A 26,473-nucleotide genomic window follows, 5' to 3' on the forward strand; every position below is an offset into this window, starting at 1 on the left:
GGTGAAATTTTTTGGCTGCAACCTTTTTTGCCAACAAATGCAGATTTAGGTCAACTGAAACATTTTGCAATTTCTTGTTGATTTTGGCAAATTGTTTCAATCAAAACAAAAAAAATTTCAGAAATGTTGATGCATTTCCAGAGCTATATTTTTTGATTTTCTAGGCTGTAGTCACAAGGGGATTTAGGTCCATTTACAAAACTGAGGAGGAAGGAGAGGTTCCACCCTTGTTATCTTTAGCTTAGTGGTTTGGGCACTCACCTGGGATGTAGACCCAGGTTCAAATCCCCACTCCAGAGCAGGGCACAGGTCTTCACCTTTCCAGGTAAGTGCTCTAAACACCTGGCTATTACCTGTTTCTGACCCAATGACTGCTCCACTATTCAAGTGGAACAGCTGCCACAAGAGAGACTGAGCGAGTCTCACTCTGGAATACCCTCTAGCCTGGTAGTAAGAGTATTCACTTGGTAGTGGTAAAATCTAGATTTTACTTCCTGCTCTAGCTTGGGTCGGTGACAACTCAGGTGAGTACTCTAGCCACTGGGCTAGAAGTTAGGAGGGAGGTTCTTCATCCTCTTCCAATTCTGTGTGTGTAGTCGTTCGTTGCCTTTGCCTATGTTAAAAATGCCTGAAACAAAATGTTTTGTCTGACCCAAAATGAAAATTTTCTGATATTTCAATTTGCTGAAAATTCAGAAAGGTTTTGATATGACCCAAATGGAACAAATTTTTTTAGATTTTTCAGAACTGCCAGCAAACTAAAAGAATCTGTTATTTGGTCAGCTGTACTCCTGACATGTTCCGAAAGTTTCTAGGGTAGACCTGGTGTCAGTCACGGAAGGTGTCCCTCCTCCTGACAGTCTCTTCTTAATGGTGGAGCAAGCAGGGCTTAACACTTCTGGTGTGAGTGAAGAGGATGGTCCTGAAGCCTTCCCAGTTTCTGCTCCAAGTCAGAGAATAGCTACAACACTTGCATCTGAAGGGTATAGCTTTGGAGGGGGAGGGGAGAGTTTATCAGCTACAAGTGATTTGCTAGAGTCGGGAGGAACTGGTAGTGGTGGGGATTTGTTTGAAGTGTGGAAAGTTGGTCAGGGCCAGATTATTTGCATGGTCAGAGAATATCAATCCTTGTTTTTAAAACCTTCCATGAACTTGCTGTTACCTGTTCCATGGACTTTATCTTTCTCTCTACTCGCTCTCTGCTCCTTCTTCTCATCTTGCACTGTCACCTTCTGTGGACTGTCACATAGACTCTCTCCCGTTTCATACCACCACAGTTGAGCTAACCAGCTGCATTCAAGATATGGTCTCTCTTGGTTTAACTGAAAGGGGGCATGAGCAGGCCAATCTTGGTGAGATATCATCAGCAGTGGAATTTGTTCCCTGGTTCGGCATGCCAGAGCTTGAAAGTGTTAAACTTCAGGACAAGCTGAAAGAGCCATTTGTTCTCCCAGACTTTTCCTTAAGGGGAAGATATAGTTCTGGAAAAGGGGTAGGACCTGAGAGTTGGTGGGTAATTTGGTTGTTATTTTCTGTCCGGGTATATTATAATACTGTAAATGTATCCAGAGCATGGGATGTGTGTATCTTTTAAAACCAAAAGGAAACTATCAAAATAAGCTCTATTGGTGTTAGACCCTTCTGTTCAGTTCCTGCCCATATTTCCCCTCATTAATTTTCCATCTAATTTGAAATCTCATCTGAAAACTGACCTTTTTACCAATAATATAATAATATCTGATGTAACCCCTATTGGGGAATGTCTCTAGCCTGCACATAGAGGGGGAAGAGTTTTCTCAGTATTCATTATTTCACAGTCTCTAATAGTATGCTAAATTGGGGCAGTTTCTTATTTGTATTCTGAGGCAAAGAGCTTACAGATCAGTTTCAGACACATAACACAATGTAGGGGGCAGCAAAACAGCAGGGTGTAAATGGACTGGAGGAAGCACTGTGGTAACAGCAAAAGGATTATTCAGTTACTTAGCAAAGGTTAGTGTACATGGTGGAGCAAAATTATTTTGATTTTTTAAGTGTAAATAAAGAGAAACACCTTTGATTTCTTGTGGGTGTCATGGTACAGGGAGGGGTTAGGTAGGAATTTAAATGAGAAGAGGTCAATGGCCTTCTGGGCCAGCTCAGGAAGGGCTTTTATGTAGGGTTACCATATTGGATCCCCTGAAAAAGAGGACACTCCAAGGGGCCCCGCCCCTGCCCCAACTCCGCCCCTTCCCCAAAGTCTCCACCCCCTGTTCCTCCCCCTCCCCTGCTTCACGCTAATCAAATGTTCGCAGGAAGCCTGAAACAGGTAGGCAGCAGGTAAGCTGGGGCTGTGGGGGGGGCACGAGGAGACGCGACCCAGTCCAGTCCCCGGGCCGAGCGGCTCCCTCCGGTGGCCAGCCAAGAGGCTCTGGCCCCGGCGGTTCCGGCCCGGCTCAGGCCCTGGGACGCCGGCCAAGCACCCTTAGCCCCAGTCGCTCCGGCTCGGCTTGGGCCCTGGTTCCGGCTGCCGGCTAGCGGCCAAGCACCCCCAGCCCCGGTCGCTCTGGCTCGGCTCGGGCCCCGGTTCCAGCCAGCGGCCGAGCACCCCCGGCCCTGGCCGAGCAGCACTGGTCGAGTGGCGCCGGTTGGCGGCCGAGCACCCCCAGCCCTGGTCGCTCTGGCCCAGCTCAGCTCGGGCCCCGGTTCTGGCCGCCGGCCAGCAGCCGAGCACCCCCAGCCCCACCGGTCCTGGCCGAGCCGCTCTGGCCCGGCCCCGGCCCTGGCTGAGCGGCGCTGGCCAGCGGCATCCCAGCTTGCAGCCGCCTCCTCCCGGGCTCCAGCTGCTGCTGCGCTGGGGAGAGCGGCGGGAGCCGGGAAAGTTGAACCCCGGGAAGGAGGCGGTCCCCTTACCATGCCTCCCTATTTTCCAGAACATGTTCGGCTTTTTGGAAATTCCTCCCGGACGGGGATTTGAGGACCAAAAAGCTGGACATGTCCGGGAAAATCCGGACGTATGGTAATCCTACTTTATGTATACACAGGAATTCAATACCTGAGTGAGATACTGAATGTCCTCAACTCCCAGGGAGTTCAGTGTAAGTTGAGGGGTGATTAGCTTTAGGATCAGGACCTCAGTGCATTCATGATCCAATAGGTCTTTTAAATCTCTAGATTTTATTATCCTCCCTTGTATATGTCCCTGGTTGACACTATAAATACCTGCACATACTGTGTACAAAAGAGGGAAGGGGAGGAGAATGGAAGGGTCTGATTTCTTCTCCCTTTGCCTGAAATGAGGAAGATCTGCACAGAAAGGATTGCCCTTGCTCCACACTCCACTAAGGGGGATACAGTTTATAACAAAGAAGCTATACCAAATAAAGTTATGTTGTAAAATGCAACTTGGAATTAATCGGTAAAAACAAAATCAGGGTAGAGAACTTAAAAATGTAGAACCCACTTGTAAATAAAGTGATAATTTGAACTGAAGCAAAAGGGTGGTACTCGAAAAGCTGCATAGGAACTGCATTGGCACTCTCTGGATTTATTAACAACGTGGGGGGGGGGGGGGAAGTATTCATGCACTCACTAGCAGAGCTGTCACGATCTCAGCTCCGGAGCACATTCCACCAACAAAGGGAGTGAAAAAACACACACCTGAAGTGTTCACAAGCAGAAAGGTGGGGAAAGCGGCGCAGCATAAAAATATTCTCCAGCAAGAATAAAACATGAGAAAATAAAACCACACGCATACATGTCCAGAAAAAGCACCACGTAGAATGGCTGTATCTGGCTGGGAGCTGGGATTTGCAGTCTAATTATATACAGAGAGGTGCACCGTCATGAATTTCAGGTGGCTTTTCTCTCTGGGAGAGGGTTTTTGGGGTGTTCTGTTTTGAGAGCCGTGCACTAGCAGAGGGGGAAGGAGGGGCGACCAGCGTTTGAAAATGTTCAGGCTGCTGTGCTGAGTTTAGATCACATCTGTTCCCGCCGCGTGTGATCGGATTAAATTACTGCACATTCAAACGGAATGAGGCTTTTCCCCTCCCTCCCCCATCCGAGAGGGCGCCTCAAGCAAAGAGAAAACACCTCTCTCTGCACAGTCCAGGAGAGCGAAGGAGACAGACACACACAGAGAGAGGGGAGGGGTAAAGAGAAACAGACCCAATAGGGAAACCGGATTGCACGGGGACTGGAGACAATTGATCTGCGGGAGCTGGCTCTCGCTTGCTCCTCAACGTGATGCGCTGTGTGCCAGCATTGCTCGCTCGCCTTCAGTAGTTGCTAGGCTGGCTGCACACTGCATTGTTGCCGGCGCTCTCCGGAGAGGATCGTGCTGGAGCGGCCGCCCCACCTCCCCCCCAATCTAGCCCGCGGCTGGTCGGAGGAACTTTTCTCCTTGCCTCCAGAAGGCGCCTGAGCAGCGCCCCCCAGCCCCCAGCCCCACGTGCGCTCGGGAGGCGAGCGCCTGGCTGCAGCCTCTCCGCGGGGCTTGCAGAGCTGGGAGCGGGCGCCCAGAGCCGCTGGCCACGGGGGGACCCTGCAGAGGCGGGACTTGCCCCGATGCCCAGTGAAGGCGCCCGGCGGCAGCAGCAGTAGCAGCAGCAGCGGCGGACGGGGCAGAAGCGGGGCAGGAGGATGCCGGCGGCTGCGGGCGACGGGCTGCTGAGCGAGCCGCCGGCGGCGGGCTTCGGCGATGGCGGGGAGCCGCGGAAGCCGCCCCTGGGCTCGGAGGGAAGTTTCCTGGCCGCCTGGGTCAGCGCAGCGGGCGCGCGGGAGCGGCTCCGCGATTTCCAGCACACCAAGCGCGTCGGCAACTACCTGATCGGCAGGAAGCTGGGAGAGGGGTCCTTCGCCAAAGTGCGGGAGGGGCTGCACGTGGTGACCGGCGAGAAGGTACCGACCTCCCCGCACCCACCCCGCCAGCTTCCCTCCCGCTAGCTATCCTGCCCAGCCCCCGCCGCTCCCCCCCGGCGCCCCCCGCCCCCCCCCCCGGGGGGGCAGCTCCCCCCCACCGTGCACCCCGCTCCCCTGGGGGAAGTTCTCCCCATGCACCCCGTTCCCCCCATGCATCCCGCTCCCCCCCATGCACCCCGACCCCGCTCCCCGGGGGGCAGTTCCCCCCCACCATGCACCCCGCTCCCCTGGGGGAAGTTCTCCCCATGCACCCCGTTCCCCCCATGCATCCCGCTCCCCCCCATGCATCCCGACCCCGCTCCCCGGGGAGCAGCTCCCCCGTGCACCACGAACTTGCTGCCAGGGGCAGCTCCCCCTCCCACCATGCACCCCGACCCCGGTCCCCGGGGGGCAACTCCCCCCCCCGCCATGCACCCCGATCCCTGGGTGAGCTCCCCTACTATGCACCCCCGAGCCCACTCCCCGGGGGGGCAGCTCCCCCGTGCATCCCGACTTTGCTGCCAGGGGCAACTCCCCCCCCACCATGCACGCCGACCCCGCTCCCCGAGGGGAAGTTCCCCCCGCCCCGCCATGCACGCCGATCCCGGAGGCAGCTCCCCACTATCCATCCACCACACTCACCCTAACCGCTGGGCAGCTCACCACTGTGCACCACCACCACGGGGCAACTCACCGCTGTCCACCCCATCCCAGCCACAGGGGCAGCTTCCCACACTGTCCCTCCCCCCCCCCCCCCCCCCCGGCCCCAGGCACCGCCCCCTTCTGTGCCCCCCCCCCCCGGTCGACTCCCGAGGGCAACTCCCCACTCCCATTTCCTTCAATGTGCTCAAAGGGCTAGGGCTCCTCCATTCCCCGCAGATTTACTAGAAGGGGCAGTTCCCCCCCCACCCCCCCAACAGATCCCTCTTAAACCAGTCCTTCTTCTGGCAATAAATATTGCGGTGTCCCTACAGTTATGGCCCCAAAGGCTCCCATTTACAGTTGTGATACCGCAGTATTACTGTATGTGTGTTTAAGTTCTCCTCCTCTCACTCCCCCCCCCGCCCATCTCGCCCATGGACAGCTTCCCTCCACACTTTGAGAACAGCTTTCCTGCTCGCCACTCACAAAGAGAATGCACTTTTTCATTTGAGTTTTGGGTCAACTCTGCTTATTTAAGGGCGAACTGAGGCGACATTCCCCTCCTTGTTGCTGGCATGTTGTGGACAGCTCTCTTGCAGATTGCATTTGTTCCTAAGTGGGTTCCTGGGATTTGGTTGCCTATGTGAAATGAGTTTGGTATTCTCAGTTCCGCAGGGAGCAGATAAGGGTCTGCCACACCACCCCTTCCCCCCCATCCCAATTGGTATCGTTGCTGGCAATCTGAGCAGAGAGATGCTCCCACTAGGACTGAATGTTATCTGTGATTGGAAGGACAGCAATTGATTAAACTGTCCTTTTTGCTAGCAGTAGTCCCTCTAACTGGATTGAGGCTCATTGGCTGGGCATTATGCCTGTGCTCTACTATTTAGATAGATGGGTACTTGTGTCCGCAAGAGGGCTATTAATCCAGCACCCAGAGGTGCAAAATAAAAAATCATGGGGTTTTTGAGGGTCACTTCCATTGATAGATAACATTTTATGCCTAAGAAAAAATTAACATGGTTCTATATGACAGTAAAAAGAAAATATCTGAATTGATAGTATACTGAACTTTATGACTAGTTTGACTGACTAAACATTCAACACAAAAATAGTATTTTCAGTCTGTCAATAAACTAAGATTATTGATAATTATAGATTTTGTTTTTTTCTTAAAACGTCTTAATCACTATAATACAATATAGACTATTCAATTTTCTATCTTCACCTTTTGCTTTTAGTTACAAATATGCTTTAAACATTGTGGTAAAGAACACAGCCTCTTAAACTGTTGCAATATTGTTCACTATGTGTAATCTGGTATGTCTACAAGCCAGACAGATACTATTTTCTTATTGAAATGAGAGCTAGTTTTTTTTTGGGTTGACTGTGTTTATGATTAGAAGTTGTTGACCTTGTCACACGCTGGAAGGTGTAGCACATAGTTTAGTTTTTAGAGGACATTAGTAAGAGATGAAGTCATCTTATGGAGACTCACTTTTGTTTGTTTATTACTATCTTATACAAAATCTTTTAGTATAAGAATGGCCATGCTGGGTCTGTCCATGTAGCTCAGTATTCTGTCTTCTGATAGTGGCTGGTGTCATGCTTCAGAGGGAATGAACAGAACAGGGCAATTAATGAGTGATCCATCCCCTGTCATCCAGTCTCACTTTTTGGCAGGCCGAGGTTTAAGAATACCCAGAGCAGGGGGTTGGGTCCCTGGCTATCCTAGCTAATAGCTATTGGTGGACCTATACTCCAGGAACTTATCTAATTATTTTTTGAACCCAGTTATACTTTTGGTCTTCGCAACATTCTCTGACAATGAGTTCTACAAGTTGACTGTGTGTTGTGTGAAGAAGTACTTCCTTTTGTTTGTTTTTAAAGCTGTTGCCTACTAATTTCATTGGGTGAGCCCTGGTTCTTGGGTTATGTGGAGGGATAAACTTCCTTGTTCATTTTCTCCACACCATTCATGATTTTATAGACCTCTATCATGTCCCCCCTCATTCATCTCTTTTTCAAGCTGAACAGTCCCAGTCTTTTGGAAGCAGTTCTATACACTGAATAATTTTTGTTGCCCTTCTCTGTACTTTTTCCACTTATAGTTCCTACAGCAATCAAAAATGAGGTCACTAATATTATTAAGAATAGTAACTACTTGGTTTGTCAGTATTAGGAGCATTGGAGGAAAACCAGCTTGTTGACAAAGAGCAATACAATTAGTCCGCCCTTGTTTGAGCCCATAAGTCTGTGCCTTTTTCTAGCCAGTTTGTCAATGGAGAACAACCAGACTTGTCTAATGCAGGACACTTTGTGATTACTAAAACCTCATTAGACCTATTGAGCTAAGTTCATTCCTGGTGTAACTCTGTGAAACCAAAGAAATTATACATCATGGGTGTATTGGGCTTTTGCATAAAATGTGTCCGGATAAAATGGATATGGTGGCAAAAAACAAAAAAGGGAGCACCTTCTAGCTAATGAAAAACTATTAATTTTGAGATAATCTGGCCTTCCTACTTATGTGCAACAAGTGATGAAAAATTACTAATGTCAGTGTCCCACATTGACCTGAAACTTCTCTCCAAGGAAGGTTTTCACATAAGCCTTTTAAAATCTTTTTAATTTTTACAATTACTATGGAAATATAGTTGAGTAACAAAAATGGAGGCTTACTTTGGAGACAAAGTGGTCTAGTGCAGTGGTTATCAACCCGCGGCCCAATCAGCACACAGCTGTGACCCATGTGACATCCCCAGGGCCATACAGGTAGTATATATGTTGTGTGGCTGTGTCTCCCCCCCCCCCCCATAACACACAAAGAGCTGCATATGCGGCCCATAATGGTAAATAGATTGTAGAACTAGTGCAAACATACTACATGGGGATTCAGGAGACTTGGGTTCTAGTTCCAGCATTGCTACTGGGTGGCTGGGGCAAGTCACTTCTTCTCAGTAAGCCTCTTTTTCACTTCCTATCCTTTGATTTGTCTATTGAGATTGTATGCTCTTTTGGGGCAAAGGCTGTTTTACTGTGTCTGGTGCCTCGCGCAATGGGGCCCCAACCTGCATTGGTACCTCTTAGTGCTACTGTAATGCAAACAAATACAAATAATAATAAAATGGGTTAAAAAATCCTAAAAAGAGTTCTCTTCAGTTGTTCAGAGTGAGTTTGACAGCTTATTTTAACCAGTCAGATCACGGTAAGCAAATGACAAGAGTATAATGTACTCTAATTATAGTGGCGCTGTAAATGCAGCTATCGTTAAGATTGTCATAATTTCCATTATAAATTCCTGTGCTCAAGTTTTTAACTCCAGTTGTAGAAGAAATTTGTTATGGGCTGAAATTTAACATGACACTTGCCCTGAAACTCACCAAGGCAACAAAAATAGGGTTAGTGATTATTATGTTATAGGAGTGCAAAAAAAAATTTCTTCCCTGCTCTCTTCTGTTACCAACCTCATGTTTCTCCTCAGTAACAAATACATCTAATTCTCTGGCTGATAAAAGACACCTACACATGCATGTCCTTCCCACCTCCCCTTTTCTGGATTGCTACATTTACTTTAGTCTGCTAACAACAACAACAACAAAAACAAAAGAGACCCACCACTGGCCTTTCTGTCTCAGTTTCCAGACTCATAGTTTCTTCATTGTCTTGAATAACCGCAATTATAACAAAAGAAACAAACAGTGAAAGTGTTGGAGAAACACCTTTCTCAGTTACGTGGGCTAGCGTCCTTATTTGTGGACAGGCAAGTTGCTTTCTTCCTGAGCTCCCCAAGTCAAGTCAGCAAGTCATAGATGGGCTGATCCTGCACCATGGAATTCATTGGAAGTTTTCATTGCTGACTTCAGAAGGCACAGGGTCAGGCCTGTAGCTTCTAATTACTGGTTAAAAGGCCCACCTTCCCAACAAACCCCCTTGTTTTATTCCTGCTCTCCTGGATAAACCACTACATAGGGAGATGGGGTGGTGGTAGAGACCAGCTTGGAGTGGGATGTTGTTATCTCAGAAGGGTTCTGCCCTAACCCCTGAGGTTCCAAATACATTCTATCACACCCTCCCTATCAAATCCTCCCTGCTCTTCTCAGAGCTATCAGTGGCCTCTCAGTTTTTCCTTTCTTTACACCTGTCAGGGCCCCCAACCTTGAGACCCCAAGTTGTTTTCTGGGACCTGCATCTTTCATACAGTGAAGAACTAGATGTGACTTACTTCTGAGCCTGTCAGCGTTGCCCTCAGATTGGACAGAAGCATTGATGTTGAGTGTTCAAGGCATCCATCTTTCTTTAGAGGCTGAGCATTCCACCTCCCTGGCATTCCAAGCCCTGGCTGGCTTGTGTCAAGTAAGCCTCTAAGTTGTTATTCAAAACTCACGCGAACCTCTTTGCCTGAATAATCGGAATGTTTTGGTGAGAATGTGAGTACATTTTGGAATACTGGAGTTGGAAGTACAGGGGAAATTGTTATGATATTTGGCATCTCCACTTTTATTTCTGGCTGAAACTAAGGAAGAGCAGGAGTGCATGGAAATAATAAAATAATAAATAATAATGATAGTGATGTGAACTTCTCTGAACCCCCAAAAGGTTTAACTTTAGCCAGATCAGTTTTCACATACAGTATCTACTGTTTGTCCTGGGAACAAAAAGCTGCAACAATGTTCCCTTTCAGGTGCACGCATGACCCCCGACCTGAACTTCAGCCCCTGCATGGAGCTGATGGACACGCAGCTCTCCTGTACATACTCCTCTACTGAACTTCTGATGTAGCCTCCAGCCAGCTTACAAAGAGTCCAGCACAGGCAACTGAGCCCTGACTGCAGCATGAGGTGGGGAAGACAAACATCTGCTTTCCTGGACTCCTTTGCTTGGTGTGTGGGGTTTTGGGGAGGAGATTAGAGCAAGCACCTCCATGAATGAAATTGGAAGAGAGAGTCACTTGGGGGAGGAGAAATAAAAGTGGGAAGGAAATGACACCAGTGCACAGGTCAGTAACAAGGGAAGTTTTACTTAACAAGTAGTTCCCGGCTCTTTGAGCTCTGGTCAAGTGAAAAATTCTCTATGTTGCTATGTCAATGTCCTTCCCCACCTGCATGGTAATATACTAAGAGGCAGATTAATTTACTCATTAATCAAGCCTTAATTTTTTAGGGCTGGAATCTGCCAGCCTTATATTGAGTAGTTCCTTGAGCATTCTCAATGACTGCAGTGGGGCAAGTTGAGGAGTAGCATACTACTCAACACAAGGGTACCAGAATCTTGCCCTAAATGTCTAAGGGTTCAATACTGCACTCCTTACACAGATCAGACAGCCAAAGCCACATTGAAGTTAATCGGAGCGCTATTTTAAGGCATGTAGGACCAGCCTCTATATGACAGTTACTTTATTGATTTCACCTTGCCCCTCCAAATTGCATTTCTGATTGCTTTGCAAGAAATGTTCACTAGGTGTGACATCTTACTTGTCTCGTTGTACAGTTAAGAGGGAATGTTGAGCTTGGTCTGGAGTCTGGACTAAAATCCAGGTATGCTGCCTGGTAGTGCACAGCTCTCACTAGGCCAGAAGACAGTTGTGTAACACCTTTTAGCCCAGGTAGATTTAAAAAAGAAATCATTTAGGGCTCAAACCTGTAAGCTGATCTGTGTGGGCAGACACTTGTGCCTGCAGGTGGAGTCCCACTGACTTGAGAGAGGCTCCATGCTGGAATAAAGGTCTTCTCATGTGGAACAGTTTGCAGGATCATGGTAGTTTCTGTATTTTTCTAAACTGACATTTTTCAGGCCTGTGATTCCATGATGCTGATTAGTGCCCTTCATATATTTTGGAAAAAGGAAAAATAAATTAACAATTGATTTTGTTTTGTAAAGCAGTTATTGAGCAAGGGCATTGACTTAATTTCAATAAAAATGCCATAAAAATGTGAAGCCTTAGTGCTAATATTTGGTGGCTGCATTGGCACAACCTGAGCCCATTACAGTAATTCAAAATTCCAAGTAAATTAAGGTACCCAAAGAGGCATGATGCAGGAGACCCTAACCGCTCTGGAGGAGTTAATACATATTATTGTTTCATAAATGTATGTACTTAGGCATTACATTTTTGGATTAATGAAGACCCAACTAGGTTCAGATGCATTACAATGCATTGTGTTATAGCACAAGATCAAGGCAATACAAAGTGAATGCCAAAACTCTGCTGTTACCTCACCCCATCATTGGTAGGTGTTTCAGGGACCTTAAGACAGCCTGTGATATATGATGTATGTTGGGCCAAATCCCGGTAACCCTACTCCCTAGAGTAGTCTTGCTGGAAACTAATGGGACTACACTTGTGAGTAAAATAACCTGGATTTGATCCTGTACTTCTTGCAAATACCTAGGCACAACAGGGTGAATTAAGGTTAGATTTTACAGCTTTAGCTATGAATGTCTTTCCTTTTTGAGGGTTTTAGGTCAAACCTTTTACTGTTCTTTTTGTGGTTTAAGGTTTCCATAATAACAGGCATGTGATTACTTTCTGGTCTTGAAAAAAGATTGGCTATGCTTGATGCAATTAAATGCATTTAGGCTGAGTATAGGAGAATATTGAACAGATTATTTTTTCCCATTGCTGTTTAGATGAAAATATCACAGCCTACAATCTGAAAATTTTGGGGGACAGGATTGATTTGTAAGATTCCTCAGTTCCGACAATCTTTCTTGCTACTTCTAAGGAAGCAGTCTCTCTTTTAGTAGCACACTAATTTTGTTTTATTCTTAAATTGCGATGATGAAATCCTTGTTGAGTTAGCTATACAGTAATTCAATGAATGATAGGAGGCTCACTCATGGTATTTTCTCAGGTAGTCTCGAACTCAGTGTCTTTAGACTCAGAATGGCCAGCCACTGAGCAATGAAAATTTGCCAGAAATAGATTTCACAAGATATTATTCCTTATAGCATTAATGCAGACAGAAGAGGCTATGTCCCTTTGAATATAATTGAGTGAGACTGTCTGTTTGTACTTTCAGTAGATTGAGGAGGCTGGATGATCTATTGTGTACTCTAATACAATATATGAAAGCCTCTGTGTCGAATCATAGAATGACAACATATTAGGGCTAGAGAATGTTTTAGAGCTGAAGGTTGTATAAAGGAATTTGAACTGAAATTACATTTAATTTCATTCTGGGATAGGTCTAGGCACTACAGAAGTAGTTGCAGAAATTGAGTTGCTTATTCCTAACCCACTGAAAAACCTATTTATCAGTTTCTTTAGAGTTATTGTTGATCTTAAAAAGGTGCATTTTTAGGTCCTGGTAATCAAGTGTTTTGCATGACAATGCTAACTACTTAGTGGGAAGTAGCTACTAAAAATATAGTTTTCCAGGTTCTGCCATAAAGGTAAAATGACTAATATTAGAGGTGGCCTTTTCACAGAAAGTTCTGTTTTTAGAATACATTTTTGTAGCAAACAGGTGCTAACTTGTGTATTTTAGAATCCTGGAAATGCGAGGGTGGGATACGTGGGAAGAACAAGCACTCTGTAGAGAGCTGGAAATTCCTATTAACCCTCAGCAGGTACTCCTTGAATGAAGCAAGTATTTGTAAAAAGCACCTGCATAGCAGGTCCTGTAGAATCTGTCATCTGTCAATGACAGATTGCTCTGCATACAGTTTACAAAATTACATACTACTGTAGCAGGCACATTCTCTTTTGAACTTCATGGCCTGCTTTACCTTTTGAAGTGCTTATGAATGATTGAAATAGGCATATAGGGAATAGTATAGCTCCAGATCTTCTCAGCAGGTGTTGAGTCATAGAAGCGCTATTTGGCTTCCATAGAGTCTAAATGAGATTCACTCAGAGAGGTATTTACACTGTGGCTGTTCTAGACCAGCCCAGGCAATCATGTGCCAAGAATTTACTGTGACTGAAAAGACACAGGCTGCTATATTAACAGCCATTTACATTTAAGTGTGTGGGGATACTTAGAATGTTGGGAGATTCAGTATATAGGAGGGTAAGTCTCTATCTCTCTCATATTACCTACCTACCCCAACACCACCCTACTGTTCCATATGCAAACGCTTGAAGAGGCTGTAGATTGCAGCCAGTGTTTTTCTGGGCGAGACAGACAGAAGAATGACCATACTGGATCTGATCAGTCGTACATCTAACCCAGTATCCTGTCTTCTGACAGTGACCGATGTCAGATGCTTCAGAGGGAATGAACAGAACAGAGCAATTATTGAGTGATCCATTTACTATTGTCCACTCCATGCTTCTGGTAGTCAGCAGCTTAGGGACATCCAGAGCATGGAGTTGCATCCCTGACCATCATGGCTAATAGCCATTGATGGACCTATCCTTCAGGAACGTATCTTTTTTGAACCCACCTTGGCCTTCACAATATCTCCTGGCAATTATTTCCACAGGTTGACTGCATTGTGTGAAGAATTACTCCCTTATATTTATTTTAAACCTGTTGCCTATTAATTTCATTGGGTGAGTCCTGATTCTTGTGTTATTTGAAGGGGTAAATAACAATTCCTTATTCACTTTCTCTACACTGTTCATGATTTTATAGACCTTTATTTTATTGCCCCTTAGTCATCCTTTTTCTAAGTTTAATAGTTAAATCTTTTTAATCTCTCCTCATATGGAAGCTGTTCCATACCCCTAATCATTTTTGTTGCCCTTCTCAATACTTTTTCCAATTCTAAAATATCTTTTTTGAGATGGGGCAACCAGAACTGCACAGAGTATTCAAGATGTGGGAGTACTATAGATTTATATAATGCATTATGATATTTTGCATCTTATTATCTATCCCGTTCCTAATGGTTCCTAATGTTCTGTTAGCTTTTTTGATTGCTGCTGTATATTGAGCAGATGGTTTCAGAGAACAATCCACGATGACCCCAAGATCTCTTTCTTGAGTGGTAACAACTAATTTAGACCCCAACATTTTGAATCTATATTTGGGATTATGTTTTCCAATGTGCATTACTTTGCACTTACCAATATTGAATTTTATCTGCATTTTCATACCCAGTTTTGTGAGATCCCTTTGCAACTCTTGTCAGTCAGCTTTGGACTTAATTATCTTGAGTAATTTTATATCATCTGCAAATTTTGCCAGTTCACTGTTCATCCCCTTTTTCATTTATGAATATGTCATGCAGTACAGGTCCTAGTGCAGATCTTTGGGGGACCCTGCTGTTTACACCTCTCTGCTGTGAAAACTGACCATTTATTCGTATCTTTGTTTCCTATCTTTTAACCAGTTACTGATCCAAGAGGACTTTCCTTCTTATTCCATGACAGCTTACTTTTGCTTTCTGAAAGTCCAGGTACACTAATTCAACTGGATCATCCTTGTCCACATATTTGTTGACCTCCTTAAAGAATTCTAACAGGTTGGTGAGGCATAATTTCCCATTACAAGAACCATGTTGACATGTTTTTTTTCACACCCCTGACCAACATGACCAACAAAATGATTCAGCTGTTTCGTGAGAACAGGGCTAGGAAAAAATATGTTATTTTCCCCATTGTGACCCTAACAGCATCTGTGTATCAGGAAGCAACTGCCTCCCTGGTTTCTGGCAGTGATTATCAGCTGGCCTGACTGGCTTAGTGTACCCCAGCTCACCAGCAGGGGAGAACACAGCATGGAGTCTACACCAGACAGCATGGCATCCACACCCATCCGGGGAAAGGAACTTTATCTGGGGATACATTTCAGAAGAATGTATTTCAAAGGTTTACGGGACTATAAAAAGAGGGGGAGTGACCCTCCCCTAAGTTATCCTTTACCTGAGGGACATGGAAAACTAGTGCCTTGGGAATCCTTGTGGGGCTCCTGATCAAAAGCTAGTCAGCCATTGCTGGAAAAGGAAGATTGCTGAGGAAACCAGCTTTTACAAAGACTGTAGCTTGTTAAGTTAGGTCTTAGCCATTAGAAAGTGTATTTTACTGTTGTTTTTTTCTAACCCTTTCTATCTTTATCCCATATATTTGAATTCCCTTAAAACCAATCTCTTTTTAAATAAATTAAATAAACTTGTTTTACTTTTTATCTCCAACCCAGTGCTTTGATTGTATGGAAGTGATTGTTAATTCCAGTCAAGGCAACAAGTTGTTGTTTCTGTCTCTTTAAAGGAGCAGCAAACTTAATCTCTTTTGTTATTGCACCGTGATAAGGCCTGTGCATTTGAGAGCAACATCTCTGAGGCGCTTGGGGGCTAGAGTTCACTAATGGTTATCTGCTAGGCAATGTTTGGGCTGGGAGAGCCCTGAAAAGTTTGTTGGCAAGGCAGACAAGCTGGTGTGCCAGGCAGTTGTCACATAGCTTAGGTGCCACAAAGCTCCCACTTACTGAGGCTGAGGGGGGTAGCACAGTGTCTCACAGCTCTGGGTATTCCCAGCAGCTTGCCAGACCCATGTTAGTAAATTATGGTGACCTTTTTTTTGAAAAGCTCTAGCGCCCCATTCTTTGGAGCAGGAACTTGAAATTTGGCTGGGGATTGCAAAAAGCACATACCTGACATAAATGTTCGTGAAGCACTCAGATACTGCAGTGATGAGCACCACAGAAAAACCCATGAGGAAATGAATAATTCTGTTGTCAGAGCAAGATTTGTGGTGTTGGGCCACGTATACATTAAACTTTGAGTCTAAAACAAAATATTGAACAGCTGCTGTTTAAGTGAGGACTAGCCATTCTGCGCATGGAATGAAGCAGAGATCCTGTGGAACAAATTCTATGTGATCGTATAATTTAAGACCATATAATAACACAGATATACAAGAGGGCTAAATTAAGGTTCGCCAACCATTTTAATTCTGCTTAGCTTTTGAGTGCTTGACTTTGCAGTTGTAATAATGTTCTTTTCATGTAGTTTTCTTGTATGTAATTTTTATTTAAATTATTGAACGAATGCCTATGTAAATGTGAAATACCGTACTGTATCAAATAATTTTATTTAGAATATAATTGGAAGGATTTTAAGTCAAAGTTGTAGTGACTTCAGTAGGAGTTTTGCTTGAATGAGCACTGTAGGATTTGGCACTTTGTCAGCACAGCGTGGCATAACGCATGTTATGGAGCATTTAAGGATTTTAACATAAGGCAGGATAAACACCAGGCTGCTGATGTGCAATCACCTGTTCATTATTTCTTATGTAATCACCTGCTTGTAATGGATTCATCTGGAAAATAAGCAGTTTCAACAGGAGCCTATTACAAAGCTGAACTCTTCCCTCTAACCCCCTGTTGTTCTATGTTTCATGTTTGGAGTAAGTAAAATGGTCTTTAATAGTCAGAGAGGCTGCTCACTATTCCAATCTGTCTTCCAGGAAGCTTGTTTTAATATTTTTCAGCTGTAGCTCTCACATGTTCTGCCGTGGTCTGAATTGATGCACATGTGGCAGTTGCTTATCCTCTTGAGATAATCTGCTTTCAGGTTTACATTCAGCAGTTTTAAAGGCATCGCTAACAGTGCACGTCAGTAGTGCTTGATTTTTATATATACCATCATACTTTTAGTTATTGGTGGCAAATAGAGGGAAATATCCAGTGTTTAGATTAAATTGACACCAGGTGTAAGTTTTTGTGTGATTCTCACATCTGGGTCCTTGTATTTGCTTTAGAAAGCTTTGTATTTTTAACATTTTTAATGAAGTGTAAAGCTGTGTGCCTGGTTTTGGAGGCATGTGTTAAATATAAATGTCTTGTTAATTAAAATGTGTCCCGCTCTCTGTGTCTCAGAATGGGCTTTATTCATCCCTGGTATATGCTCTTGAAGTTATACCATTGTTGCTTTTACACTGGTGAATAGTGGGTTGCTACTATTTATCTTCATACATTTCAGAAGACATAAAGCAACTCACTTACATTTCCCCTTCCCTTTGCCATTTGCAAGTTATGTGGTTATCCCAAATGCAGGAAAATGGAAGGTAATAGTGTATAACATTTATCTTCATTATTTCGGGGGATGATGTAAATTCCTAAGTCAAGCAGCCACTTAACTGTTGTGACAAACCATCCTGTAACAAGTGAATTGTAATAGTCTATCTAAAACGGAGTAGTTACGTGTTGTATAAACAGCAATATAAAAAATGAACTGTTAGTTATTATGTTGATTACACCCTTCTTCACGTTTTTCAAGGGAATATCTACAATTATCTGAAGAGTGTCAGTGCCAAGGTAGAAGAGGAATTATGCAGGGTGGTCTGAGGGTGTTTCAGTAGGAATAAATGGATACAACAGAGCAAAGGAAAACTTGCATTGGCTTTCAGCAAATACTTCTTAACAGCGTGATTTATTTGCCTGTCCAATTGTTTCCCATGGGAAGTGGTGGAAGATTCAGTACTAGGGTTATTTAAAACTCTATTGGTCAACCTCTGTCCACCTCCATTGAACACTTTTTGGTATTTGAATTCAAATCACAAACAAGATTGAAATGCTGAAATCTAATGTTTTGAGGGTAAACATTTCAAATAGTGTTTTAAATAAATATATTGGCTTTCTTATCCCTTCCATCAGTAGCAACCTCAGGCACAGGCTGAGGGTTGTATGGTCATAAAGGTTAGAGTTGGAACCATCTCCTAACTACTATAGTGTGTCTCTCTCAAACACTTTCCCTAATACCTTTCAAAACAACATTTTGTCTGCTGATGGGCAGTGGGTTACAGCCTATGACTTTTCTAGCTGGCTGGTTCAGGAAGTGCCAATAAAATGAATGAAAATGCTTATTTTGGTATAGTTTCTGGAGTCACTGATCTCCATATGAGCAACTTTATATAGTAAAAATGTGTGTCCACACTGGGGGTTTGTACTACTTTATACCTGTTCTAAACTGATATAGCTAAAATAATACAAAAACTGTGTGTGGACCAGCCCATAGGGATCAGCAACCTTCGGCATGTGGCCTGCCAGGGTAAGCCCCCTAGCTGGCTGGGCCAGTTTGTTTACCTGCCGCGTCCGCAGGTTCGGCCGATCACGGCTCCCACTGGCCGCGGGTCACCACTCCAGGCCAATGGGGGCTGTGGGAAGCGGTGCAGCCAAGGGATGTGCTGGCCGCCACTTCCCGCAGCCCCCATTGGCCTGGAGTAGCAAACTGCGGCCAGTGGGAGCCGCGATTGGCCGAACCTGTGTATGCGGCAGGTAAACAAACTGGCCCAGCCCGCCGGGGGATTTACCCTGGCGGGCCGCGGGCTGAAGGTTGCCGATCCCTTGTCTAGCCCATCCTTCACTACAGGGAAGGTTAATGCAGTAAAGATCCTATGAGAGGTTTACAGAGCCTGTGAAGAGGACCACCTGTGAAAAATAAACAGAAAGCTGAAGTTGCACTTACTAAAGATTCCTTTTTTTATGAATGCTTCACTCCCTTGCCCTGCCCTTAGAAATGATTTTTCGTTTTTGATCATGTAATGCTGTTCTTTGTTTTAGTATAGGATCAGACGTGTTACTGCTATGGAAAAGGTCTCCAAATGAAGAGAATAGAAAAGAGTAATACATAAATAAAATTTCATGACTATCTGCCTGTTGTGGTTTTTTTTATATAAATCTTTCACATTCGATTTTCTGTGTGTGATATCCATGCAGCTATGAGAGACAAAATATGTAATCATTGTGCTGCCTTGAAACACTTCTTCTCTTGGTTCTCAACATTTGTGAACTTTCTGTCACTCAAGTTATAATGCCACACAAATAATGGTGCTGAGACTTAAACCTTCTGTGCATCAAAAGCAGAAGTATTTATTTCTCTGGTAAGTGTAAATTTTCCTCTAGAAAAACTATAAAGCTACATCAGCATTAAAGCAATTTATTATATGAGGGACACTGACTTTTCTGCATACCTAGTTACGCATTTCATCACTGAAATGTGAAACTGGGACAGTTTAATGTGTAACATATTACAAGTCCATGAATGTGAATGTTAGAAGATTCATAAGCAGGGGCTCTCATGCAAGGGTTGCTGTTAACGCAACATTATTATCTGGTATCAGTTCTCCGTTTTTGTTTCCCCACATGTAACCTGAGAGCCTCATCCATCTCACTGTGACAGACAAAATTGTCAGTATTAAAAAGGCAAGTTTTACTTTATCAGAAACAGCTGTGTAGGATATGGTTCATTTGTGACCAAGGCATAAACGACACTTTGCTGTATTTTAGACATAGCTGTTTTATGTTGTTCTTACAACTTAAAAGGGCCATGTTTAGCTCAAGAGACCTCTGTTTTGTAACAGTTGTCACGTTGGCTTCCCCCATGACCAGTCATGTGTAGCAATCAGTTTGGTCAACACAGAATAGGGACCACACTTGCCTTAACAAGTTTTCCATCTGCCACGGTGATCACATATCACTTCTCATTCATTTGTGTAACAGCCCCTGAAAATTCCTTTCCTCTGACTTGATTAAACTTTGTGCTCCAACTAGTTTTCTTGCTGAGTGACAGAGAGTATTATAGCAATGTGAGCTTTACCTTATGTCTGGGGAGAAATCCTTCTTCGAAAAATATTCAATATTTGGAGAGTGATATTTGATGAACACTTTAAATTGCCAGGCAAAACATGTTGTTTCAGACATTCAAGTGTATATTTTCTCCTCGCTGTGCCTAATCTAGACCTTAAGGGCTGGTTTGACAGGCTTGTAAGGATTTCCTGTCCAGTCTATGCTATCATTATGGGGCCATCATTTATATTTGTCCCTGGCCTTCTGCCTTCTCTATCTCCATCCATCTCTGCCTAATCCTAGTCTATTTGTATATAGCCTTAGATACCTAAGAAGTGAAAATTTGCTGATGTCACTGGGGATACCATTATGGCCACCCTATTCATTGGTTGACCAGGAGAGACTGAGAAGTCAATGGAACCTTCTTCTTTCTATCTAAGACTGAGTGGATCTCTTCCATGACTCTTGAAATCCTACTTGACCATGGAGAGTCACATCATCCCTCTCATACCCAGGTTTACAATGTAGCAGTGCAAAATACTGCATTCCAGTCTACTGGGCCAGACACTGGCTACATGACACCAAAATGTTGCAACTCATTGCTCCTGCATTGGAGCCACATATTCATGGTTATTTGTCAGTCCGTCAGAGTGGAGGTGAAACAGACAGTGATTATACTTGTGGACAAGTCTGTGTTTGCAGATTGCTGTTGGCCTGGCTTATCTCTGATTTCCTTGAAATGAACAGCTAACCTGTAAGTAGGGTGAATAAAGAGTTGGTTAACTTTCTGTTGATACTTTTAAGGAATGTCTGCAATTTCCTCAGAAATCATAACTTGAAGGATGCATAAAAACACAAAGCACTAACATCTATTAAGGAGACTTATTGCTAGGGAAAATATGATGTTACACAGGATGGTAAAAAAATCCCTTAGAAAATTGTAGTAAAAGGATTCACAAAATATGCCACTTCAAAATTTACAGACACAAATAGTTAATAATGCTTTATGAACTGGGTGCTGTAAACCTCTGGGTATTTAAGCACATGCCTGACTTCAAGCACATGAGTATTCTTATTGATTTCAATGGGCCTACTCACGTGCTTAAAGTTAGGCATGTGTTTAGTGCCTTACTGAATTGGGATCCTGGGGAAAGAAGTCTTATGATGATACAGCAAAACTATGAATTCCATCTCTTGAGAACAGAGCAGTCACAGCTGGATATACACTTGTCACATTTTGGCAGCTTACATGAAAGGATTTTCTTTTTTGTTCAAACAATGGCAATGTTGGTCAATTTCAGTAATGGATTTGCTTGAAAAATCTTTGAATATGCACACCTATCTTTTAAGACCTTGGAACCTGTCATCTGAAAGACAACATTTAGAAACAAATAACTAAAGACACCACAGAGCCTGAACAGTCTTCTAGAACAAATGGTAAAGACCCAGCACTTAATGAATCTGACATTTTCTAATCCTTAGATGCTTCTAATTCATTTATTGAAAGCAATAGTCATTTTACTGAAGAAAAATCACAGAGACCTACATTTTCAAAAGTGACAACTAGTCAATTTGGGTGCCTCAGTGTTTGGGTGCCCAACCTGAGATACCTTAAAAGGGCCTGATTTTCAGAAAGCTCTGAGCATCCTACATTCTAAAAATTTGGCCTCTTTAACATGTCTCAAGTTGGACACCCAAAATCACTAGTCAATCCTGAAAATTTGTCACATATTTTTTAGTTAAAGTAGTGTTAAATATAAAGCAAAGCTACAGGTGATGTAAAATATGTAGCCCAAAGAAAATCACCAGGGCAAAAAAGGGCAAATCCATGCTTTATAAGTATCTTAAAAAATACAAATGGAGATGGACTTACATAAATGTATATAACATAGTCCATGCTTACACAATGGGCCTCTTTGTTTCCCTCTAATGTCTGGACTACATAGAGGATTGAGTCAGTTTATAGATCTGGGTGTTTTACTTCAGGCAGTAAATGTTCATACTTTCAGATCTAGAGGACCTAGGTTCAATCTCTGCATCTCATAAACCATCTGGGGGTGCCATGTTACATCTACATCAGCCCATAACTGCAGTCCATGAAGTTTCTTCTCTCGTGTTATATTTATTACTTAGGGCCAAATCCTACAATGGTTATTTGGCCCTTACTAAGGCATACCTCCTCTTAATTCTGTGGGAGTCTTGCCTCAGTAAAGGACTGCAGGATTTGACTCTTATTTGAACTTATAAGATAAAGTGTGTGAGATAAAGAGGAGATTCATTCAAAATTATCTTTAAATTGTTAGGCCCCTATCCTGCAAATGAATGTGTGCGCTTTTACTCAAGTGTAAAGTTATACATATGCTTAAGTCTTATAGGATCAGGGCCTAAGTGTGCAACTGTTTTTCTTTTGGTAAAAGGAGATTCTCAAGCCTCTCACCTCAGACCCTGTCCACTACACAGTGACCCCAGCCTCATGGCCAGTCCCTTCATGGATTTCATGTTCTGCAGCCAATAGGATTTACTTCCACTGATGTGCATTACACATTCCTGTCTGACAACCAAACCTGGTTTTCCCATATGCTAGTGCAGTGTGTTACTGACCAGCCACTGGAACATTTTATAAGAGGTTCCACTTACTTATTCAGTAGAATGATAGTTTGTCTTAACTGAAGCAAGTCTTTGAGGTTTGTCATGGAAAGTTATATAGAGGAATTGGCATTTTTAATGTAAAAACATCTTGGATAAAGCTTTAGCTGCTAAAAGTACTAACGCCTTCTAGCAATTTTGTATGTATTTGAAGATCAACTCTGCAGTGAGCTCGTCTTCTTTTTTTTTTAAAACTTTTTTTTTTTTTGTTAGCATCCTACTTTGTGATGGGATCCAACATTTGGTTTCCCACCAGCAGGACATTTCAGAGATGCCATGACTTGAATTACTTATTGATATAGGACTGAGGTTTAGGCATAAAGAATACAAATTTTCTAGCAACAAGTTGCTAGCATCATGGGGTGTTTACAAAAAAGTGGTTTAAAGAAAAATCTGTCTCTAAATAAGGCTGAGCCCCTTGTCTAACAGAGCTATATTGCTTTCATGTTAGCATAGAACAGTTAGGAAAATACCTAATTAGCTCTGTGCATTTGTACTGTCCCAAAAAATATTTGTCTTCAATAACAGAAGCACAACTTTTTGGCTCCCATTTTCCCCCCATTCACTGTTTGATTCAAAAGGAAGGGAGCAAACAATAGCCAGATATGACAGTGGCTGGCGCACCCAGAAAGGGGGGGAAAGGGAACGGCTTCCTGGCATACATCCGGTGAGCACGAGGAAGTTCCTCCTCTCCAACACTATGTAAAAGCTCAACTGCTGGGCTTTGGGTTGGTGTCAGAGGACAGCATCTGATCTGGGCAGCATGCTTCCCTCACAACCTGGTAGATTCTGTGCTGGGATTTCAATCAGGAAACAATGAGACTGGCTCAGGATAAGACTCTCTTATTGGACTCTAGACTGGCCCAAGACAAGATGCTCTGATGTAGGGGCAAAGCATTTTGAGCAGCTGGGCACTGGATGTGGAACACTTGATTAGGGGAGATCAGAGCCTGACTGCTTTCAGATCTAAATGCAAGACCTGTCTGTAGGAGAAGGCATTCCCCCAGGAATAACATTTTCCCAGGAGCATACCACACTTTGGGAGATTGGGTTGGGAGGAAGAAGAAGGCAGGGAGGAAAGAAAAACCTCAATGCTCCTCCCCAGACACATATACTGGAGACAAGGGAAGCTGTAAGAACAGTTCCATTTCAGGCATACTCCGTGCTATCTTTACTACAACTGTTGTATGGCGTTTAGATATGACCAAAGAGGAGCATTTCTGATGAGGAACTTTTGGGCCAAGTTTGTCCGTGATATATAACTCCATTGGCTTCAATAGGACCAGTTAGGCTAGGGATTAATTTGGGCCCTTCCTTTCCCACTACACGCTGTCCTCAATACACACTCACCACAATATTTTATTGCCACAATCCAGATAAGCGGAATTTGCTCTTATGATGTGTCACAGCACAGAACAAACTCAGGAAAGTGAGTGATTCTAACAATATAATTCTGGGAAACTGAAACCCAAATATGGCCTGTTACTCATCTGTGTATCTCAAAACACACAGTAACCTAAACCATTGGTTTATTTACATGGCAAAGATTTAACCGGAAGTGGAGGGTGGGATGTCAAGAACTACTGTTTCTACCAATTCACTTTAATCTCTTGCTTTATTATTTATTATGATTTCTGCTGTGCTACAGCTTAAGGACTCTGATGAGGGCTCCATTGTGCTAGGCACTGTGCATGCAACACAAAGACAGTCTCTGTTTCAGAGAGCTCCCAGTCTAAGGTTTGCGAGAGCAAATAAATAAAATAAAATAAAATGGAAGACCTTCCCCGAGCAGATTTTGAAACCCTAAATTTGTTTTGATATTTAGCTAATATCTGTGGCAAATGCCTTTTTCTTTATAGGTGGGTGAAGTTTGCAGCATGGGGCGGGGAACGGTGTATGGTGAATATGTAGGGCCATATTCTACTTATTTATATTGAGGTAAATATGGAGTAACCCAATTGTACTGAATAGGATAATTCCAGCTTCTCACTAGTTTAACGGAGAGCAGAGTTTGGTCCTTCAATTTTCTTTTATATGGTACAATATGAGGATGTGGGGGGAGAGAGGAACATTTGATATTTTGTATAGAGAACATAAAACAAAAACAACCTACCTCATGGAAGGGGACTCTTGCAGAGTCCCTGCACCAATGGGCGTCTTTCATTCAGGAAAGGAAGGGAACACAGGAAGGAGAGCAATATAGGAAAAAAGAATAGAGTGAAAAGGGGCAATAAAAACAAGGAATGGGCTAGATAGAATGAGAGACAAAAGAGCTAGAACTTTTATAGGAAAATACCCAGATGATGCTAGGGTAGGTATGTATTTTAGTCTGTTATTTCTTTTTAAGTGTGTGCAGGCTTATTTAAATACAGAGGTTTCTGGACAGTCCATATGGTCATTTCTTTTCTTTTCTTTTTTCCCCTCCCTCAGTTGCTGGCTTCATTTCTGCTGATCACTGCTTGCAATATCTGTTCAGTGCTTCCCCATTTCTTTCCATCTCTCTCTTCTGGTGGTGGTGATTGAGATGTGTTACTTCAGTGAATGCTGGTTAGACTTTGTTGCCCCTTGGCCAGGCCTGCCCTGTTCATGGAAACAGGTGAGAGTGGGAGGGGCTGTGTAATCAGCTGCTGCTGATGCAAGATCATGACTGCATAAATTTTATTTTGGGCCTCTTCCCCAGACCAATGATAAGGTTTGCCTTGCCTGCCCTCTTTCAGATGGCACCAGCTCAGGGATCGGCAACCTTTGGGCACGCAGCCCGCCAGGGTAAGCACCTTGGCGGGCCAGGCTGGTTTGTTTACCTGCCACGTCCGCAGGTTTGGCCGATCCCAGTGGCCGCGGTTCACCGCTCCAGGCTAATAGGTGGCAGTTCTGTCAAGAACATCCCTTGGCTCGTGCTGCTTCCCGCAGCCCCCATTGGCCTGGAGTGGCAAACCGCGGCCAGTGGGAGCCACGATCAGCCGAACCTGCAGACTCAGCAGGTAAACAAACTGGCCCGGCCTGCCAGGATGCTTACCATAGCGGGCCGCGTGCCAAAGGTTACCGATCCCTGCACTAGCCTACACTGGATTCCCGATATTAGATGTGTATCCTCCAAATGGCTGTTTGAGCAGTCCCGCTCTTGCCCCATTTCAGGGGATCTTTAGGAAATGTTAAAACTCGTATCTGAAAAGTATCCTACCAGGTGGTGGGTGCCAGCATGGAGGGGTGGGGCCCCTGGGGTCACAATTATACATATCCTCCAGCCTGGTGTTTCTCAAACTTCTGTATTGGTGACCTCTTTCACACAGCAAACCTATGAGTGCAACCCCACCCCCCCTATAAATTAAAAACACTTTTTTGTATTTAACACTATTATAAATTCTGGAGGCAAAGCGGGGTTCGGGAGTGGAGGTTGACAGCTCGTGACCCCCCATGTAATAACCTAGTGACCCCCTGAGGGGTCACAACCCCCAGTTTGAGAACCCCTGCACTAGTCATACCCCTCCAGGTAGGGGTTGTGTAGGTATTGGGGCGCCCCCTGCTTCAGCCCAGGAGTTGTAATAGCATCTGCAAGAGGGCTGCAGAACCTCTACTGTCAGAGGGTATGTCTACACTACGAGAGTAGTTCGATTTTACTTAAATCGAATTTGTGGAACCGATATTACAAAGTCGAACGTGTGTATCAACACTAAGGACAGTAATTCGACTTTGTGAGTCCACACTAACGGGGCAAGCGTCGACATTGGAAGCGGTGCACTGTGGGCAGCTATCCCACAGTTCCCGCAGTCCCTGCTGCCCATTGGAATTCTGGGTCGAGCCCCCAATGCCTGTTGGGGCAAAAAATGTGTCGAGGGAGGTTTTGGGTAACT

The 26,473-nt window shown here is 44.0% G+C and overlaps 1 protein-coding gene across 1 annotated transcript in view; it reads left to right on the forward strand.

Annotated features, from left to right (window-relative positions):
• The first annotated feature begins 4,464 nt into the window (after window positions 1–4,464).
• Window positions 4,465–26,473, forward strand: part of HUNK (hormonally up-regulated Neu-associated kinase) — an 85,712-nt gene continuing 63,703 nt past the window's right edge. Inside the window, exon 1 of the mRNA XM_034793649.1 lies at window positions 4,465–4,878. Coding sequence (XP_034649540.1) covers window positions 4,621–4,878 — 258 coding nt within the window. The 5' untranslated portion in view covers window positions 4,465–4,620. The remainder of the gene's footprint in view (window positions 4,879–26,473) is intronic.

This window comes from Trachemys scripta, chromosome 1 (assembly GCF_013100865.1).
Source record: "Trachemys scripta elegans isolate TJP31775 chromosome 1, CAS_Tse_1.0, whole genome shotgun sequence".
Taxonomy (NCBI): Eukaryota; Metazoa; Chordata; order Testudines; family Emydidae; genus Trachemys; species Trachemys scripta.